This window comes from Haliaeetus albicilla, chromosome 15, assembly GCF_947461875.1.
Source record: "Haliaeetus albicilla chromosome 15, bHalAlb1.1, whole genome shotgun sequence".
Classification (NCBI taxonomy): Eukaryota; Metazoa; Chordata; class Aves; order Accipitriformes; family Accipitridae; genus Haliaeetus; species Haliaeetus albicilla.
In genome coordinates this window covers 30,073,892-30,092,486 of record NC_091497.1, presented here as the reverse complement: position 1 = coordinate 30,092,486, position 18,595 = coordinate 30,073,892, and the positions used below count along the sequence as shown (strand labels likewise).

The window sequence follows — 18,595 nt, the reverse complement described above, 5'->3', positions numbered from 1 at the left end:
TAAGTTTCTAGAAAACACCATGAATTGCAAATATTGGCAGCCCCTGAAAGCTACTTTATTCCTTGCTAACCATTGGATGCTGCTTTAAGTTTGCTACTTTTCCTTAAATTCCTGATTATGTAGGTTTTTCCAGATTGTTTGTTATTCTGCCTTTTTTCTTTGTATTTGGTACGTTATTTTACTACAGTGAGAATTGGATGAGCTTGGTAAAATATAAAGGCTATTACAACAGGTGTTTTAATAGGACAGGTGAAGTCTGCAGCTGTTACAGTAATACATGTATGTAAAAGATGATTGAAAACTAAGGAGGAGGAAGAAAGGATGTATTCTGTTCCTCCTGAGGACTAGGAATCTAGATTTTGCCGTGATGCTGGGAAGGTGCAGTGTTTTTTTTCCTACTATTGTTACTATGCCTGTGCAGTAGATACATACCAGGATCTTACTATCTCACAAATCTTAAAAAGAGAGCTTGTTTTTGAATGTATGCCATAGCTATGAGCTTCAGATTGTCACATTGGGCAGCTGCAGACTATGACTACAGTCTTGCCATAACTGCAGTTTCTTGGTGTGCTCAGATCATGATTATCCTATAGCGCAAGCTGGGCAGTGATTTCTTTTTGAATCACTTTTAGCTTCAGAATTGAGTCATTTTTTCCAAAGCTCAAATTTGATGACCTTCAGAACTGAACATTATCGTGGTCTTTGAATACGATGAAGGGAGATGGATTGAATTTAGGAAGGGTTTTGTGTGTGCCTTACCTCTTGACTCTTACTGAGCAATGTTTGCTTGTTGGAAGAGTTTCTCAAAGGATATAGTTGTGGCATATTTCAGTGAAGATTTGTTAGCTTCAGTGGGGAATTTCTTGCCCTTCAGAGAACTCTTTGAGTCGCTAGTTGCTCAATGTGTAGAGCATTTGCCATCCATATGGGATGCTAACATTGAAGTTGACTTGATTTGGAACGGGACTTGAACTCTATTCTCCTGGATAAGTGCTTTGCTGCTTTTTATTTATGCTCTGAAAGGCATTTCTTCCTTTCTAATGTAGAAGGAAGACAAATGTCTGAGCGCTTCACTTTGTCACACAATTGGGTTCTTGTCTCCTGGCCAGCCTTGCTTTATAAATGTCATTCAGAGCACTTAACAGCGCTTAGCAAAGACTTGCTGTGGGAAAAACCTAGATAAAAATCTCTTAAATAGAAATGAAAAAGTAATTTGATGATGTTTTCTGCCAATCAAGTTGCTCTCACTTACTGAAGAGAGCACAGTAGAGGTTCCTCTGTCTACTTTCACTTACAGAAGGACCATAGGAATATTTCATCAGATAAGCGCAATATATTCTTATATTAAGCGGGTACTGTTTCAGTGTTTTGGGATTCAATTCACTTAGCTTAAGGCAAAAAGTAAAATAAAATGCATTGCTACTTTTGTACTCTTGAGGCACATGTAATGCAAATATAATGCTTTAGCTTCAGGCTAAAACTTGTAGCAATCAAGTGGTAGACCTCCCTGTCCATCTCAATCCTGTAAGCCAAGTTTGCAGGTCTAAACATAATTCCAGCATGTTTCTGAGCACAGATAGATAATCTGTGTGTGTTCCACCTTAGAATATAGGTAAGCAAATAATAGTAGCTCTTGTTGTCTGGTGGGGGAAGGAGATTCTGGTGGGAGGGCATCGGATTAAAGCAGTAGGCAAAATTTCCTTAAAAAGTTGGGGGGAAGGTGCTTCATGAACTTTGTGAACAGTATATATTTTGTTCTTGACAAAGCACACGCACAGAGTGGTTCCAGAAGCCCTAGGTTAAGAGAAGGATAGCAGGGAGCTTGGAGGTTGAATAGAGGCTTTGAAGGGTACCAGTGACAAAGGGAATTTCCTCCGGGACTAGAGAGGATGAGTGGAATTTGTTGCAGCACTGGCAATGAGTTGGCTGGAGGCAGTGAACTGCCTGCAAGGACAGAGAGTGGATGATGTTTTAATTGTGTTCAAACTTCTCTTGAGGTGTTTTTTTCCAAACCTTTTGGTCACCTGTAGATAGTACTGTCTAGAAGACCCGGGCAGTTACACCTCAGTGTTCTGATTTGTAGTCCTGTTGCAAATATGGGAACAGGTCAGCAAGAGGTAATGGTAGCTTTCCCATTTAATACCACAGCTGGGATTACTCTTTGCTCCTGTTCTGGGGGTCATAGAAAACGCCTGTCTGTTGTAGCTTAAGGCTGCCTCTCTCATCTTTGGTATGTGTGCAGTGTTCATAAAAGATCAGTTGAGCCTCTCAGAAGCAGAAGATGGTGGTGCTCCTGGTTCAGTCTAACTCTTGCTCTTTCTGAGCAGAGATTCTGTCCACCCGGATGTGCCAATCAACAATCTGTTCTTTTCTTCTTTGCCAATGGTAGTTTTACGTTTCTCTACTTTCTTTTTTTTTTCCACTGTATGGAACAAATTATTAGTCTGTTCTTCACTGAAACATTATTGGAATGTATTCTTGCTGCAGCAGGGGTGAAGTGTTACATGGGAGGCAGAAGACAGATTCCCCCCCCCCCCCCCCCTTCCATGTCTCCCAGCTGCTTCTTACTTTCTCCATGTAGATAGGAGTGGAGGATGATTCCCATATCGAAAAGGACAAAAGGAGAGAATTGGGTTCATTCCTTGTAAGTGGGGAGAAGGGGGAGGCTGTAGGTGCAGGAAAAAAAGAGCTGACTCCTGCCTTCCCATCACTGGCTTTCAGTCCTTTTAACCCTGTGGCTTTGTCGCCTGTTTTCCTTCTCTTTTCCACCAGCCTGAATTTATCCCCCTTTTTCCACTCTAACCTTCCCTGCCGTCCTAATCCTCCTAGTACATAATCACATGGGTAATTAAGTTTTAAGGAGAGTAGAATTACAGTGCTCTGACTAACATCCACCCACCTGCAGTGGGAAACACCATTGGTGACAATCCCATCCCTCTTTCTTTCCTCCTCCCCTAAGCTTTGGCCAAAGGAAGGTTTTGAACTGGTTTCTGCTAGTGCAGGGTCAGACTCGAGGAAGATCGCCCCTGCCCCCCCCTCTCCCCCCCCAAATGCAGACATGTAACCTTTCCAGTGTGCAAGGTATATTTGTGGTGGCAGTGGAAAACTTGTCTTCAACACTGGTAGTAAATGCTGTACAGTAGTGAATAGGATCACTGCGGAGAGTTGGAACTGTAGTCTGAGCCACCACTGCGGGGAATATTGCTATGTCTTTTCATACCATTGGATCATTGGTTTTATAGTCACTGCTATGTCTCCTCAGAACGTTTCCTTCAAAATTAGATGTTGCGCTTAAATAAGATTTTTCAACCTTGCAGCAGCAAGAGATCTTTACTTTTTTTTTCCTTTGAATATGATATTTAGGTAAATATGAATTTGCTTATTTGAAGCATGAGTTGGGGAAGACATTTTGTTGCATATCTTTTGGAAATGGATAAATTGTGCCCTCTGTCTTGTAATTAGGCAATATTGTAGTTCCGACAACTGCGCTCCTCACAGTGTAAGTAGTATATCTGTTTCTCTTATGATCACTGGGGCCTTCTTGGCGTGGTGCATACAGAAGGGTTCTCAAAGCGTACATGCTATATGTGACAGTTCAATGCATCCATGAGTAGGATGCTTTTTTACTTCTCGCAGACTTTGTGACTGCCTATAGAAAACAACTAATACAGGCCTTTTGTTTAGGAAGAGTTAATTTTGTTAAGAATGTGTAGGCCTGGAAATCGCCTACAAGACAGTTTTTTCTGTCTTCAGAAGGAGACTGGTTGGTGTTGTTTTTTACTGGGGGTGACAGGGAGAAGCAGGTCACAAGTTGCCTCGAGACAGCCTTAGATGCAAAAGGCAGCAACAGTCTAGTTCATATATACTGTCACATTTCCTTCTCTTTGTCTTCAGTGTTTCACTTGCTGATCCTCTTGTTTTCCTCTCAAGACAGTTCTTGAACACGTACGTAAAGGTACCATTATACTTTCTACATTGCAAAAAAGGACAGAAAGCGATTGCCGTTTTATAATGTATTTGTTTAATCTGCAGTAAAAAAAAAAGGAAACTGACTTTTCTAAGCATATGAATGACGTACTTCTAAAACAACATAATGATCAAGGTCATTTTCATTTGAAAAAGCAGAAACTCAAATTTAACAGGCCTTGAAATCCCACTTTAAGAAGTTTTTAATTTAAATATTTCAAAGCAAGTTGTCTTGAGATTAAGGGAAGGTGAAGCTTATATTAAAAAAAGCTACAATAGAACAAAATACTGAATTCTATTCTCATCTTATTCTCATTTAACACTTTGCTTTTTAGATATGCAGTTTAGCATTCCGCATGAGGTTGTCTTTATTTTCTTTAAGCCACGATTATGTCAAATTAATTCCTCTTTTCTGTGTGTCACGCAGTGTTAATAACATTACTAGGCTTGCAACATCTCAAGAGCTGTTTAGTCACAAAAATGAATGCTCCAGAAAGTGAACTTTAAGAAAAATTGGACCATTCTGTTTATAAAGCCCATGTAGACAGCTCCATAAACTCAATGGTAGGGTATGGATGAAGGCAGTGTAATACCTCTATCTTTGTTTTTTCAAGGCTAGAAATCCTAAGTCATTCCATCTTGGTGAGTGTTTCAGCTTAGTACCTTCCTTAGAGATTTAATATGTAATAGGCTCAATCCCAATAATTGCAGAGTTTGCCTAAGCAAAAAGGGTGAGGTTAGAAACCTTTTTTTTTTTTCTTTCTTTCTTTTTTCTCCTTACTGGTAAGCAGTTTCTCTTGTGGGGAATGGAGGTTAGCTTCAGCGGAGCTAAAAGAGCTAGCATGAATGGCTGCTATCCATGTGGAATAAAGAGGGGTTGTAATCTTGTGTCAAAAGTGTCTAGTTCAAGGATTTATAAATACAGTGGCTGTTGTAGATTCTGAAGGGTCTTGAGATTCTTTGGTCTGCAACTGCGTGTAAATACTTTTGCTATAGTAGCTGGATAGCAGATACTTGTTAGACACTAGAGTGGTATCATGGATACAAGATTCTTGATGCTGGGGCTTCTTTGATGTTGGGATATGCAAAGGGTTTTGATTCTGCAGCCATGCACATTCCCTTCCGCAGCCCCTTTCCCTGCCGTTTGTTTCCGACTTAGCACAATATGCGCTTTCCCGTGTCCCCTGGAGCAGCTTTGTGGGAAAGGTATGCTGTAATTGGTTTATAACCATTCATAATGACCTGGCAACTTGGTATGAATAGCAACGGGGAGCAACTTAACTTGTGATTTATTTAAGTAAGCTACGTGGATGAAAGGTACTCCCAAGCGTACAAGTTGAGCTAGTTGCCTAATTGGACGTAAATTTTCACATGTAGCTTGGAAAGAGAGGGTTTTGTTACGAAAGGCCGATTTTGGATTGATGAGCAAGCTTCTGGACTGCTAAACCAGTTTGTGAGCAAAGTTTAATAGTGTCTTTTTTGGGAATGTCTTTGTTTTTTAATTCACTAAGTGCTAGTATACCCTTGTCATTTGTAAAGCTAATAGAATATTAACTTAAGATTTTTATTTACAGTTAGAATATCTGACCCTGCTTTTGGTGCAGTAACACACACTTGGATTTTAAAAGCCAGGATTGGTACTGCTGCTTTGGTTGTAGCCTTTTACCAGTTTGTCGTCATTGCATTCCTGCTTATTTTGTCAAGGCTCTGATTGCTTTTTCTCACACAACACCCATGATACGAGCAACCCACCAGCTGCAGGGCATGATGATACGGCAGGCAGTACGACAGCCTTGGTAGTTGTAAGGCCACGGGTAGTAGCCCAGGAGAGGCTCACAGATTCTCTGGCACTGTGTGTAACTTCGTCTGCATTCAATGCAGCACACGCCTAAGTGATCCAGCATGGGGTCAAAAGCCATCCCTTCACCTTCCAGTTGCTGAAATGTAAAATATTAAATGTCATCCCGCTGCTCGCATTCTCAGAGAATGTAGAATATACCAATGCTCCTGTTAACCCTACAAAGGGTAAAAACTGAAATCTTGGTCCCTTTGAAGCAGAACTCTCACTAACTCACCCATGTGTCTTGCTTTATTTTTTTTCTTTTGTCTTGCTCTGTTTGGTAGAAGTGTAGAATTGGTGCAGTCACCCATGTAAAATGGAAAGAAACAACAGACAGCTCTAAACTTCATTATTTTTCTTCTACAGTCCTTACAAAAGATTCAGCAGCAGTAAACTCCCAAGTTTTAAATACTAGTGATGGAAAAGATTTCAAGACAGTTATCTCCGTCTTTTATGTAGATGACAATGGCTGAAGTGTATGCTGTATTTTTAATGTTTTGGTTTATTTTTTGTATTTTAATGCTTTTTACAGCATTCCCAGGAAACTGTTCAGTAAGCTGTTACCCTACAGTTTTCTGAATATTTCTCCCTTGTCTTTCAGTCTGGTTGTTTTTGTGGTTTTTTTCCCCCTTCTGCCACACTTAGGTGCATTGTGGACAGTGAGAATTCTGCCTGTTCTGTATTTGACAGTAAGGAGTTACATGGAGCAAGGCATGCATAAAATATGTAAAAGCAGGCTCTCGCTACTGCCTTCACCCTTGAAAATTCTTTTCCTCCTTTCTGGGGAAAAAAAGTAACGTGGATATTCTGCTTTTTGAAACTCAGTTGTTCTTTTCCCATTGGTGTTATTTCAGGAAAACCAGCAGCAAAGAGCAAATGCAGGAGTAACACTTAGCTTTTTACCTGAGTGTTTTTCATTCAGATAACTAGCAGCACACCAAAAAGGTGAGGCACAGAAAGGTGCCATCTCTTGTCTGGGCTTGTACGGGATGCTAGTGACAGCCTGGTGTCGTTCAGGCCCCCAGCGACCCATTGCCAGCCCTGAGAGCAGGGAGGGTGTCGATCCCTTGGGCAGGATTCATCATCCTTGAATTCGGATACTTGCAGTGTGAACTCCTACACCTGAGTTCTTTGTCCAGACTCCACTCATAGTGGGTGAAGAGAAATAGCTCTAGGGAGGATTCATTTAATCATACAGGAAAGACCTACAGTGTAATTAATGGTCCTCTTGAACAGAATGAATCAGTCTGTAAAGAAAGCTTGGATCTAGGCATCGACACGCTAACTGTTGGCGAAGGTGAATCCCGCCCTGCAGGCTGAGGGAAGTCTGGTGACCGTATCTGATGGATGTTCTCCGTTTGGCCCAGGGACCCTCCGGCTGGAAGAAGGGACCCGTGGCAGTTGTTCTGCCGCTGCCCTCCAGAGACAGGGCAGCTCACACCCCATGGACACGGTCACGTTAGTAGCTGCGAGGAGAAGTTACGTTCCAGTGCCGCTGCCGTTTCACTGACCTCGTGAGAGAGTCGATTTAGATCCACTTTATTTGGAGTGATTAAGTTTAATTAAGGGATGTCAACTCGGCAGAATGCTGTCACAGTATAATGATCTCCTGCTGTTGCATAAATGTCAAGTCAAAGCTGGGACTTATTTCCAAAGCAGGAGGCATTTATCTTGTGACAGTGTTGTATTAAAATGACTTACTCCTGCTGCACCAAATGGTGGGTGTAAATTGTCTGGCGCTGGTGCAGTAGACTGGAAGGTGCCTACTGTACAGTCAGTTTTCCTGCAGCGCGGCAAAGGTGCTGGGACACAGCGGGGCAGCTCCTGTGCTCTTTCCGAGGGCTGCTTCGTCTCCAAGAGCGAGAACACGTTTTGCAATAGTCATCCTCCACCCACTGTTGCTGTCCCTAATCAGGTTCTCCTCTGTGAATTGCTTGCTAGACTAGGGCCATTTACCCTGATAGAGAAGAGGCTGAGAAAATAAGTTTATTTGGCCTAACCCTCATCTCTTTGCAACCAGACACTGCTACTGCTTTCCTCTGTAATAGTCACTTCTGATACTAATTCCTGTTTGAGGGAAAAGTATGTTTCTAGCTACTGGACTCACTCCTTACGTTGTCGGTAAATGATGGGGTTCAGCTGTCTGATCAAGACCAGCTTTGGATTGTTTTCAGAAGGTGCTATCTTTGTCAGAACTGTCTAGTGCTGCTTGCTTCCGCATCGACCTGGAAACCCTGAAAAGCAACTTGGCATCAACTTGCCTTAATCTTGCCACCTCAAGCACTTGTGCTTGTTTCAGACTGAAGTCAAATGAAAAGTGGGATGAGGGAGGGAAAAGAGGACTGAGGGAAGACTTGTTTGAGCTTCTTGGGTGTTTTACAAGTCTGTAATTTCAGAGAAAAGCTGAACAGGCAAAGACTGCGCAGATTTAAAAAAGAAAAAGAAAAAGACAAACCCCACATCACCAATGTTGCCTGTCTACAACGGTCTTGGGCTCTGAAAGAAGATTACAGTGCAAATACTTACATTATATGGGTTGTCTGGATTAAGTGTTTGATCGGTTTCTTGTCCCATTGGCCTGGTTTCATTAGACTGGTGATCAAGCTCTTGAGTCAGCTGCATGGTGGGCAACCTGGTGTTTACTTTTTCAGTAACAGCTTCCAAGTCTTCTGTATCAAAGTTTGATTCCGACTGGCGTTTGTTTCTCTTCATTTCTCTCCTTTGGTTATCTGAAGAAGTAATCATAAGAGGATAATCTTACCTTTAGCATGTCCTTACATTTATCCACACATTATCTAAGGCTTCAGTGATTTCTTTAAATATTAAAAAAAAAAAAAAAGAGGGGAGCGCAGAGGGACAGATGAAACCATGTGGTGGCAAACTTGCTGAGCATCCCCATGGGAGCTGCTCGCCTTCCTGTGTTGTATCTCCAGCCAGTGTCAGTCCAAAGGGGTGTGAGATTGCCTTTTCCTCCCCTTGAGGCAAAATGGGTGTGAGATCTGTTGGGGTTTTTTTGACCCACCCTGTGGTCACTGATGTTGACTCAGCAGCAGTTGCCAGCACTAGCAAGACCAGTCATAGGCATCTTTTTTTTTTTTTTTTTTTTTTTAAAGTGCTTTTGTGACAGACTGGTGCCCTGCTCCCGAGGGCAGCTAGTGAACCTGGTGGAAACAGCTTCTGGACAGCTTTGATACTGCTCTTTTGTTGCCCAGTGGGATATGCAAGGTCATGAGAAAAGTGGAAAATATTGCCAGTTTGCATCCACAGGTGATCTAAAAATGTGGTGTCGTTTTGGGGGTTTTTGGGTTGGGTTTTTTGTTTGTTTTTGTTGTTTTTTTTTTCCTTCCATTTCCCTTTCTGAGTGTTCTAGTATTAACTGGACCAAGGAGAAGTAAATCTTTTCAAGCCTTCTCTCCTCCCAGGCCTGGAAGTCACCTGGAGAAGGTGCCATCTCCCTGGTGACTCCTGAACACCTTTGCTAAGCTTGGCTCTGGCTGATGGGAGTACTTCAGTCCTGGGACTGCCCCCAGGACCTCATAAACTTCATCCACCAGTTGTCTAGCTAAAGCTTCTCGTCCTTCCACTCCACTGAAATCCTTGGGAGAAGCAGGGTAGGAAACAGGAGAGGCTATAGTTCCAGATCAGGAGCTTGATACTCCCCAACTCCCGGCCAAGCGTAATGTTCCTGCTACCTGGTGTCAGCTGCCTGAACATTTTGGGGGCTAGTTTAAGCTGTTGTGTCTTGTCCTTCTGTAGAAGGAAGCTGACCTCTGGGAATGTTTCATCTCATAGTAAGTCACCCACGTGGGCTATATAAATTGTCTGAGGAAATACAAGTATGGAAAATGTCTGGTAAGTGTGGATAAACTCCAAACCTGTCTCGGCACCAACCCCCAAGGGCTTGAAAGACAGGCTGGGCAAGGGAGGAAAGGATAAAGGATCCTGGTTTCCCAGGTGTGCAAGTCTCGGTGGCAAACCTGAGTTGGGGAAGGTGTTTAGATGAAGGGAGGGATAGCATACTTTTCAAATAAAAGAAGTGTTACCTTTGGGATATGTTGGTCGCAGCCAGAAAATTGGAAGATCCCCACAAAGCTCTAAAATTTTGGGGCTTAGGAAGCTGTTATGCTTGATAGGCTCGTCTGCAGCCACCCAGATAAGGGAGTTTTCGTCAAATCTCACGGGCATGATTTCATCTTCCTGCAAATAGAAGAGCATAAATCCTTTGCTGCTCAGTGAACAGGCATGTGCCTGCTTGCTGTTAATTCTTGAGCATCAAACTGTATAATCATCCGCTGCAGCTAATACCGACCATCCTTGTATTTCATGAATGTGAACGGATTGTACCGAGCCAAAACCTGAGTAAAGGTTGCCACCACTGAAATGAATGGCAAAACTACCATCAGCTTTGCTAGGGCTAAGATTTCATCCGTCTGTCTTGGACGGCTTTTGCCCGATGTACAACGACTAGGTGTCAGAGATCTTTCAGCCCAAAGCGCCAGATTTTTCAAGTGGTAGAAACTTTGAAGATTTACCACCTTCAGCAAAGCACCAATGAAATACGGCAGCTAAAACCAAGACCCTAATCTTTTATCATGCCCTGTTCTCATTTGATGTACTCCAAGATATAACTATGCTTACAATGAGGTGGGGTGGGGGGGACCTTGTTCAAAAGTTTTAGAGAGGATTATAGCTTGAGAACTGCTCCAGCTTCCCATTTTAAGTCAACATGATCGGTCTGATTAAAGGTCTTGTTTGGTAAAAGCAATTCAATTGACCAAAAGTTTGAAGTGCGAGTTAAAGGAGCCTGCCTTTTTGAAGTGTACCCTGCAGGTTTTTGGTTCATATCTTCAAAGTAATGTAGGAAAATGCCAGTGATTGATTCTTTAAAGTTGTTAGTTCAAAGTATTATTTTACATAAAATGTGTAAGTATTTTATAGCAACAGTGAAATATTAAAAGAAACCCAACTTTTGAATCATGAAAACCAGTATGATTTCAAAGTTAAAATTCTAAATTGCTTCCATAAAAGTCATCAAAACTTGTTATATAACTGACTAGATCAATTTATTCTGTGGAGTTGTTGTTCCTTTAGTGTGTTTATTGATTTCTTTTGTAGGTCTCAAGTCATTTAAGTTCGCTATCCAATCTGTCTAGTGAGAAGTGCTCTTTATTTATATTCTCCCACTTAAGCTTTTATCAGCATCAGAAATATCTGAATCTAGTTTTCAGAAATAAAAATATCCTTTGTTTCTGTTTGAGATGATCCTGACTTGTGAGCAGGCACAGTTTGGGTATCTAAAAGCTTATTTTAATCAACCATTTTTATAGGCAGTGTTGGTTATGATATGTGTTGTAAGAAAACGGCATATGCATACTTTCTCCTAAATATGTGTGTTTCAGAGAGAGGACTTGCTCTAGAAAAATAAATACTACTTTGCCATTCCCGTCATACATCTAACGTGGAAAGTCGAGCAACAGGGAAAGGTTAATATCCCAATGGTAGCACCAAGTCGGCTGCTTGTTTTGGCCGCGGTGCATACAATTTATTGCAGTGGTCGTGTAGGTGATGCATCTTTGGAGCAGATGCACAGAAAACAGGACAAGGGAATAGGTCTGCTCCAGCCAGGTAGAAGATTAGAAATTTCCTTTTTAACTATTTTAGGGTAATGTTGTGAGGACTGTGACTTTGTTCTTACAAAAAGTCGGAAAATGGAAACCTTGACTTCAGGCAATAGTGCTAATGAAGTCAAGAAGCCCAGCCTGCCTTTAAAATAAGGCAAGGTGGGAAAGATGCAGGTCTCTGCCTGGAATCTGGGCAAGATCTCTTCCGCATCATGGGGAAAATCCCACCAACTTCAGGGGGCTTTGCCACGTTGCTGGTGCCTTGCTGATTGGATTTAGAGAGACCTTTTTCCCCTTAAGTTTGAAGTAAGATGTTCAGTAATCACAGCACCATTGCAGGTACGTGCAGCCTTAACAGTGCCTCTCTCCCAGCTAAATGTATCTGCTTTTAATTTTTTGGGAGTGGAGCAAACCCAGGGAAAGGGGTTGTGGCTCTCCTGCTGGGGGCTGAGCCCCTGCCAGTGTCCGGGCTCAGCTGTACTCAAGGCACTGGAGCCACTCCTGCGTGAGCCATGGGTTTGGGGTTCTGAGCTCTAGGAAACTCAGGATTTGCGCACACAAAGCGATAGACTTTTTCACAAATGTGAGGTAAGGAGAGGTTTTGGTGGTATCTGGGCGAGAACTGCAGCTTTAGTGGTGGCTGCGATGCAGATTCCATGAAATTTAGTTAACACGATATCCTAAAATGAAGGCTGATGCTGTCTAAGAAGACAAACTCTTGATTTTTTTTTTTAACTGTTATTGCTTCAGCATTAGCTCAATTTTTGCAGTAATGTTTTCCACAGTTCCACTTTATTGACTATTTAAGAGGATTTGAGTGACAGAGTCCCTGCTTCTGCTCAAGAGTGTTGATAGAAATCTCCTGGCATCTACTGCGACCCCTCTTTGCATTGACTAAAGGAGCTGCTTCTTCCCTGCTCTCCCTTCCAGCCTTGTGCACAGCCTGATTTCAGGCAGCTGCTCTTGTCACTGAGGTCTATGGATCTGCTAGAAATTGGTCCATGGCTTCCCCCCTCACTCATGTGCAGCCTCTCGCGATGCCCCTGGACACAGCGATGCCTCTGACGCCAGTCTTGCTTTTCTTACCTTTCAGGGACCCCTTGCAATCAGTCAGCAACCCTACCACTATCCACAGTGGCTTTCAAATGTCATTTATATTTATATTTAAATACTGCTTTAAGACCCTCTCTATACGAAGATTTGTTTTTAAAAAGTAAATAAATTACCCCTTACCAGCTCAGATGAGAGGCTCGCTTTAGTCATAGCATCAACTTCAGGGACGTGAGCTTTTGGCTGAGCTTTGATGTAACACTTTTCTCCTTCAGCAAAACGGATTCCAGTTATGCCCTGCAAAAGCAGAAGGCAGGGGGTTGTGCGCAGCCCTCCGGCTCCCCACCGCCCCCAAGAAAGGGCTCGAGCTCTGCTAAAATTGCCACTGAATCTTTAGTCTGAAGGTTAAATCTTAAAACTAGATGCAATAAAACACTCTTCCCTCATCATTTTAGCTTTACAATTTTGGTCAAGTGGGTCTAGAAGTTTTCGCTCGATTTCTGAGAGATGGGGGTGTTTTATATAAGTGCTTCCATGCCCGCTGTAGGCTACTTGGAGTAGCTCTGTTAAGGAACTAGTTGACACGATTTGAACTGTAACTTAGCACCTAACGTAGGCAGCCTCAAGATTGTGCTAGCTGGTGGTGTGGTACCCTTACGACACAGGTTTACAAAAATATGGGGGCAGCTTGGTCCAATTTATACACATAAGTGGCTGTGACAGCAAGGAGAAGCTCGTGATGGGGAATTTGGTGCAGAAATCTGTGTGTGGGACTCCATCTGGCCTATGAGGGTGAAATGCAGTTGCCTAAACCATGGATGTCTAGTTTTAAGCAAGAGAAGAGTATCCCAGCAGCTCCAGAGGGCTGCAGGTCTTCTGCAAGTCCTGGGTCATATCTGCCAGCCCTGCGCCAGCATCTTGGGCATCAACGTTTTGGCACGGGAACCTTGGCTGTAGTTTCTGCGTTTCTGCTGTAGGTTTTTGGGTACCCATAAAAGAGCTCTCTTTTACGTTATGAGTTTTGATACCTCGTTTTAGATGGCAAAACTTTTTTCATAGGGTTGCGCAAGCTCCATTCAGCCACCTAAATATAATTATCTAGCACTGTCCGAGGTGTGCTGGTTTTCTGCCCGGCCGCTCGCTGCCAGGACAGGGACACGGGTGTCGTCGTGACCCCTCTCACCTGCCTCGTACGGGCATTGTGGATGCCTTGGGCATCTAGTGCAGCTTGAGATGGACGCTACTGAGGCACCTGAGTCTTGGCCTGTGTGCCCGCAAGTCCTGCACAGTTGGACAGACACCCATCGAAACCAAATGACTCATTCTAAAGCAGTGAGAGAGGGGATGGCTATGCAGGGATGGGTGCGCAAGGGAATGAGACTTCGTGGTGCACCGAGCGTGCTAGGAGTAAGTATCATAATATTGCCAAATCCAAGTTTTCACTGACGGTGCAATCATTTGAGTGGCGCCAGTCAATCCCAAAGCTGCTAATGTAGATACTTGGCTGTTGGAAGCACATCTTTTCGACTTCTTTCTCCTTTATGTGCATTCTTGGCTCAAACCCCAACTGGCAGCATCCCTTTGCTCTCGCTGAGCCTGTCCCTGGCCCGCTGTAATTAAAAGCAGGCACTGTCCCTGGAAGGTCCCGTTAGCTGGTTGGTGTTGGGAGCTTGATTTCTGACCTGGTTATGACAGGCAGTAGCTTACCAGCAGCACATGTGGAGGCAATATGAATTCAGCATCTCTCCAGTGGGCTGGTGCTTTTGTGCAGATGTGGAAGGGTGAAGGAAAAATGGGAAGAGCTCGTTGTGGCAGCTCTTATTCAGCTGCTAATAATGTTGCTATGGTGATGTTAATGAGAGTTTCATAAAGGCTGATCTGCAGCTGTTGGGTCCTGGATCTCCTGGAGTGGATTGGTTTGTACTTGCTGAGAAGCCAAGGAGCTGAATTTCCTCACCTTTCTAGATGCAGCAAAGGGAAGGTGGCTGCTCCAGAAGCCCTGGGTAAGTCTTTCTAGCAGCAGCATCTTTGTTTTAGGTGCTGATTTGACTTACAGAGGACTTAACTCTGAAGTAGGGTGTTTCGCACCTGAGAATGTTAATTGCAGGATCTGGGCCCTGTAAATAGCTTTCTGCAACATCACATAGATGTGCCTTTAGTAGCTCAGAGGTGGTACAGCTCAGTGAACCACTTTATCTGAGCTGTTGAGCTCTGCTAAGAGTCGGCATCTGTTAGTCCAGACTTTGTGCAGAGCCGCCGCAGCCAAGTCGCTGGGGTACCCAAACGTGTTTGCTGTCAGCACCAGCGGCCCAGCACTGTGCGTTTGGTGCACAGATGCATAAGCTATGCTAAATGCCTCCATCCTCTCCTCTGGAGATGAAGCCAAGCCATGGAGAGCAGCTCCCATCCTTGGATGTCAGAGCAGAGCCAGCTGCCCGGGTCCAGCACTGTATAGTGGTCTCTCTTTGGTGTCTACTTGGCTTATCATGTTAACCCAATGCTCCTAAAAGGGTGATATTTTGGGGAGGGGGAGGTATTTTTTCCAGTTCAAATTGTATGAAATCACACAAGGGCTGTGTCACAGCCTGCCAGAAGGTTTTTCTAGCAAGACTCCAAGGGCACGTGTCGTAGATCTGTTCAGTGGTTTGAAAATGCAGAGTGTTTCATGGAGCCAAACCCGATGCAGCCTAATCCGTACTGCTTCCCAGAATGGGACCTGGCACGGCCTATCCCCTAAAGGCACTTAGACTTTGTTTTGGAGGAAACGGCCTGGCTTGCTGTGAAAGCAAACCGGGAGAGCAAGGATGTTTGTGTGGATAGTTGGGGGCTGGAACCTGAGACCGACTGGGACAGAGAAGTCGGGCAGGGCAGGGTATCCTTAGAGTCCAGCGCTGGAGCGTGTTGTGTGAAGGATAAGGGTGGTGGTACTTACAATCTGAAAATCATGAACTTCAACAGCTTCTTCACTCCCGCTTCCCGTTTTGAATGTCTCTAAGTTGTTTCCAGCATCTATTTCCATTGATCCATCTTGTACTTTTCCATTAATGCTCATAGTATAGTGAACATTGTACACCTGGAATCGATAAAAGAGCAGTAGCGCATGTCAGTAATTGCTTATTACCTTCCTCCTACAGCAGGCGATGGGTCAATCTGACTTGTCATATCCCTACTCAGCTCCTGACTCTTATTTCTGTAGGCATTTCGTAACCCTCCAGCAACCAACACCGCAACAACGCTTCACCATCGGGGCAGGTTGCCCGGAGAGCTCGTGCGTTCTCCATCCTTGGGAGTTTTCCAGGCCTGACTGGATCAAGCCCTGAGCAACCAGCTGTGACCCCACAGCTGGCCTTGCTCTGAGGAGCGGGTAGGACTAGAGACCTCCTGAGGTCCCTCCTCCAGGGAGTACTTGCAGTTTGACTTCAAAAACAGTGTGGGGTGAGTCCACATCCAGGCTCATTCCGACATAAAAACCTCCTTCTAGGTCATATTTTAGGAATCGCTTCTTACGCTGGCATGATTCCCAAAGGAGAGCAGGAGTGAACATCGTACTCCGAAGGAGGCTAACCCCTGTTTATCTCTTAGGGTGTTCTGCTGAGGCGCAGGAAAACAGGTTCCTCTTGACTATGAACATGCTTCCTAGCTTGTAATGGATGTGAACTTTGTTTAAATTGGATGTGAAGTTGTATAGACTCGTATTTTCCTTGTCAGCGTATTTGGTCTTATCCTATTTTCAGTGAGGAAAGCTGCAGTGTGGTTTCTATTTGCTGGAGGACCACAATCTGTGGAGGGGTTTTGCGATTCTCTTGTGCAGCTCTGCTAAAAGTGCTGCACAAGCAGTTTACTTTTGGTCTTAAAAAAGCCTTACAGCATTTTAATGAAAAATTTACACTGACAGCTAGAGACAAATTTCTTCTTCTCTCACCTTTGCTTAGGAAAGTCTAAGGTGCCAAAGATTTATGGTTCCTCAGTTATACAGATTCAGTCCCATATTCTCTCCGCTGTCTAGGATTCCTGTTGAAAGCAGTCCATAAAACCAGACCAAAGTACATGGTGTCCCCTGCTAGCGCCTGAGCTGGAGCTGAGACTTTGTTATCCCTGACAGTTACGGGAGAATTCAAAGATTTAAAATAAAAATAATAATTGCCTTAATTTTTTTTATGAATGACCCTACATTTAATTTTTACAGTCGCTTCCTAAACATTTGCAAGTCAAGTGTAGCTTTCTGAGTTTGAAGGCAGCTTGGAATAATACCTCTAAGCTTTCCCCATGTCTTTAAGCTTCCAAGTCGATCACCAGGTAAAGACAACTATGAATGTGACAGGTTTTGCAAACCCGCATTTAGATGATGGGAGCAATTGAGGAGAAAAAAAAAAAGGAAACTTTGTCCTGTACTCTGGAAATGCACCCACCTGGACAGAGCTGAATGTGCTGTAGCCCCCCCCCCCCCCCCAACCTATTTGGGTCCCTCTCCCTTTACACCTTTTTGGTGTAAAACCTTGTACGTTCTTTCTGATTATCTGAATTATTCCTGTGTGTGTGGGTCTGTCTCCCCAGCACACCTCTGCCTCGGCAGCTGGGGTTCGCACAAGGCTCTCCTTGATGGGGACTGGCGCGTGGCTGGAGGTGGTACAAAACTTCTTCCAAAGTAAATTCAAAGATACTAATTGCACTTAGGGAGCAAGTTACATTCACGTGCGCGCCACCACATTTTAAACCAAAATCTTATGTAAACAGAAAAGTTAATATAACAACACGTTTTAATGCTCTGAAGTTTGGTTCTTAAACTGATCAGCACCTTCTCAGTTTTGTTCTTTGCATACAGGGTTTTTCATGTACTCCAGAAAATGTAAATAATAAAACTTACCATGACTTCAAAAATTGTTCCACAGCTGCTAACCATAAACGCCTGTGTGTGCACACAGTCATACAAACCGTCAGAGTGAAATAATGGTGCCTGTTAATGGGTTAAATATAGCATTACATATTTGAGGGTCCAGGCAGAATCTGGACCAAGAATGCAGCTGATGTGAAAAAGGAATTTACACGTTTCAATGCTTTTTTTGTCCTGGGAGCTGGAGTTTGCCCAGGACGTGAACCCCTGGGGACTTGTTGGGGTTTGAGTTCGCTGAGGATTTGCGAGCAGAAATCAATGTCGTGTCTGTGCTCTCAAAGCTACGTTTCGTGTTCGTTAATAAACGCGCTTCCACGAGGCTCCGTCCGAACAGCCGGTAAAGATAACGAGCGTGCGTTTGGGTTTCGGGTTGGATTTTTTTTTTTTTTTTTTTTTATGAAAGCGTGGAGGAAAAAACCCAAAGAATCTCCTTAAACCCCTCTTCGTCCACTTTGCAAGGAGCGTTCCCAGCCCCTCCCGCCCCCCCCGGTGGGCTGCCGTGCCTCCTCCCACCCTCACCTGCCTCTCGGTGGCTTTCCAGAAGTAGAAGGCTCCGATGGCCCCGGCCAGCAGCAGGAGGGCTCCGGCGATCAGCACGGCCGCCCCCGCCTTCAGCAGCCGCCCCGGCCCGGGGGGGGGTCCCGCCGCCGCCGCATAGGCCTGCCGAGAACGCGGGGTTCGGACCGAGGACACCCAAATTCCCACACACGAACACCCACCCACGGCCCTGGGACCCCCGGCCAAGCCCCCCCCCCCCGCCCCATTCCCTTTCCTCGGCGTCCCATCCCGTTCCAAGCCGCTTTATCCCGATCCACCCCCCCCCCCGCCCGGCCCGCACTCACGGGGGGCAGGCACTGCTCCACATCTTCGGGCCCCGCTCGGGCGATGGGCACCTTCTCGGAGCCTTCTGCCATGGCTGTCACTGGAAGGAAAACTTTCCCGTCCTTTTTCCACCTCCCCTCTCCCGGCCCCGGGCCCCTTCCCCCGGGGGGAGGGGGGGGGCAGCACCGCCCCGGCCCGCCCCGACCGTGGGGGGGGACACACAGGACGGGACCGCCCCATTCCCGGGCACAATGAGCCCCTTTGAGCCGGCAAACAACCGGCAGAGCCCCCCACCCGGGGCTGTGACCCCCTATCCCAACCCTATGTGTGTGTGTTCCCCCCCCCGGGGCTTGGCTCCAGTTTTGGGGGAGTCAGGAACGCAGGGGATGCCATCGCGGAGAGGTG

General features: G+C 44.8%; 1 protein-coding gene across 2 annotated transcripts; it reads right to left on the bottom strand.

The window, feature by feature from the left end:
- Positions 1 to 4,003: 4,003 nt before the first annotated feature.
- Positions 4,004 to 18,333, bottom strand: CNMD (chondromodulin). Of its 2 annotated transcripts, XM_069802618.1 has the most exons (7): positions 18,211 to 18,333; positions 17,888 to 18,028; positions 15,410 to 15,550; positions 12,661 to 12,774; positions 9,850 to 10,003; positions 8,333 to 8,535; positions 4,004 to 5,903 (listed from the first exon to the last, which is right to left on the bottom strand). In XM_069802618.1, exons 1-7 carry the CDS (start codon positions 18,280 to 18,282, stop codon positions 5,688 to 5,690), a joined length of 1,041 nt encoding a protein of 346 aa, XP_069658719.1. In that variant the 5' UTR covers positions 18,283 to 18,333; the 3' UTR covers positions 4,004 to 5,687. The 2 variants fall into 2 exon arrangements, with proteins under 2 accessions (XP_069658719.1, XP_069658718.1); XM_069802617.1 differs by lacking the exon at positions 17,888 to 18,028 and having other exon boundaries at positions 18,211 to 18,330.
- Between the last annotated feature and the right edge of the window lie 262 nt (positions 18,334 to 18,595).

Bases quoted from the DNA above. Each gene is read 5' to 3' on its own strand.
- CNMD (XM_069802618.1), bottom strand. From the start codon at position 18,282: ATGGCAGAAGGCTCCGAGAAGGTGCCCATCGCCCGAGCGGGGCCCGAA. The intron at 15,551-17,887 runs GTGAGGGTGGGA...TATCGATTCCAG, and splicing joins GGAAAGCCACCGAGAGGCAG to GTGTACAATGTTCACTATAC. The intron at 10,004-12,660 runs GTAAGGGGTAAT...TTCTATTTGCAG, and splicing joins CGAGCCTCTCATCTGAGCTG to GAAGATGAAATCATGCCCGT.